The sequence below is a fragment of the Galeopterus variegatus genome, unplaced genomic scaffold, assembly GCF_000696425.1.
Source record: "Galeopterus variegatus unplaced genomic scaffold, G_variegatus-3.0.2 Scaffold3785, whole genome shotgun sequence".
In the NCBI taxonomy this organism is placed as follows: Eukaryota; Metazoa; Chordata; class Mammalia; order Dermoptera; family Cynocephalidae; genus Galeopterus; species Galeopterus variegatus.
In genome coordinates this window covers 124,929-126,820 of record NW_007729896.1, presented here as the reverse complement: position 1 = coordinate 126,820, position 1,892 = coordinate 124,929, and the positions used below count along the sequence as shown (strand labels likewise).

General features: G+C 29.1%; 1 protein-coding gene across 1 annotated transcript in view; it reads left to right on the top strand.

The window, feature by feature from the left end:
• Positions 1-1,892, top strand: part of LOC103601545 (disks large homolog 1-like) — a 164,953-nt gene that overhangs the window by 61,697 nt on the left and 101,364 nt on the right. Inside the window, exons 5-6 of the mRNA XM_008585979.1 lie at positions 75-244; positions 1,531-1,667. Of these exons, the coding sequence (XP_008584201.1) occupies positions 75-244; positions 1,531-1,667 (307 nt within the window). The remainder of the gene's footprint in view (positions 1-74; positions 245-1,530; positions 1,668-1,892) is intronic.

Genomic DNA, 1,892 nt, shown 5'->3' with positions numbered 1-1,892 from the left:
AAAAAAAATTGACAAAGTAGAAAATTGATATTTAAGTTTTTAATATTTTTTATTTTTAATATTTATTTTCTCAGGGTCAATGACTGTATATTGCGAGTAAATGAAGTAGATGTTCGTGATGTAACACATAGCAAAGCAGTTGAAGCATTGAAAGAAGCAGGGTCTATTGTACGCTTGTATGTAAAAAGACGGAAACCAGTATCAGAAAAAATAATGGAAATAAAACTCATTAAAGGTCCTAAAGGTATGCGATAAATCAAACTAAGACAAATTATCAATTAAGAAATCTCTGAGTTCAATATAACTATGAACTGATTATTACACCCATTCTAAGATTAACAATACTGGTACTCTACGGATTTTGAGTGGATTTTTAGAATTTCTCTATTATTTCTACTGATACTCATCTTAAGTAAAATTTTAACATGTCTACCTTCCTACCAGGATTGTAGCATTTGAAAAGTTCTTAATGTTAACCTTTGTATACTTTTACACATTTTACTGTCTGAGACTATGTACAAATATATAATTTAAAAATAAATTCCATGTGATTTTTATATTCAAGATTTCCGTATCCGATCTTTAATAGTTTCAAAAAAGTAGGAAACAAAATCTCTACTTAAAAATAGATTCTGTGAAAGATTTTCGGCATTAAATGAAATGAAATACTCTTGTCCTTGAACACTTTAAAGTCATGTGTAGTGTTGATATTAACTTGTGTAATTAATCCACAAAGTATTTTAAATGCAGATACACAGGATAAGTTAAGAGAAGAAAGTATTTAGTGTGTGTGTCATGAGCAGTTACATCTGCATGGAGGACTAAGAGATATGATTCCTGAATTTTGAAAACATTGATGGGATTGAGGATAAATGAAAATATTAATTCCAATATGTGGAAGAAGATGTAGGATTCCAACAAATGAAAAAAGGAATAGAAAGCTGGGAATTTATCTGATATTGGAGCTGTGGGATTTACACATTACGAAAATCCCTTATTTAAAATTGTTGACTCCTAGAATATTTTTAAAAAGAATTAAAATATTCACATTTCTAAAGCCTGTTCTGCCCACCACCAACAGTTTTTTTATTTCTTCTCAATTATTTTAATCTTGTGGAAATATTAAAAGCGTTAATAAGAAGCACAAGTATGATGGAAACAAAAGTAAAACATAATTTTGCAATGTCTTTTTAAACTAATAAATGCATTTACAAAAAGACTTNAAAGTAAAACATAATTTTGCAATGTCTTTTTAAACTAATAAATGCATTTACAAAAAGACTTGAACAAGGAAACCAGAGGAAAAAAAGGAATATATTTGTAACTGTGGGAGCGTCTATATTTATAATTGTCACCTGATTGCAGAACAAATACTTAGAATTTAAAAAGTAGATAGCTAAATGGATTCTTTTCTATTTTAAAGAGGATATAGTGTGATAGAATTATCACTGTCTAGTTTTCAACCACTTCTTCATGGATTTAAATTCACATTTATTGATAAAAATCTAAAACCTAGTGTTTTCTAAGCAGGTCTTGGGTTCAGCATTGCTGGAGGTGTTGGAAATCAACATATTCCCGGGGATAATAGCATCTATGTAACCAAAATAATTGAAGGAGGTGCAGCACATAAGGATGGTAAACTTCAGATTGGCGATAAACTTCTAGCTGTAAGTCTAAGAAATCTGTTGTTTTTAACATCATTCTTATATCTATTTTTTTCTGACAAACTCTAGAATTTCTGCATACCAAAAATGTTCATATGATGTTTAAATGAGTGAATACTAGCCTTGCTCTATCAAAACCTGAAAAATAATTCTTGGTATTATCTTTATTTGCCATTTCCATTTTCTCTACCAGCCCCACTCTCTTTTTCTTTTATTACTTTTTTTTTT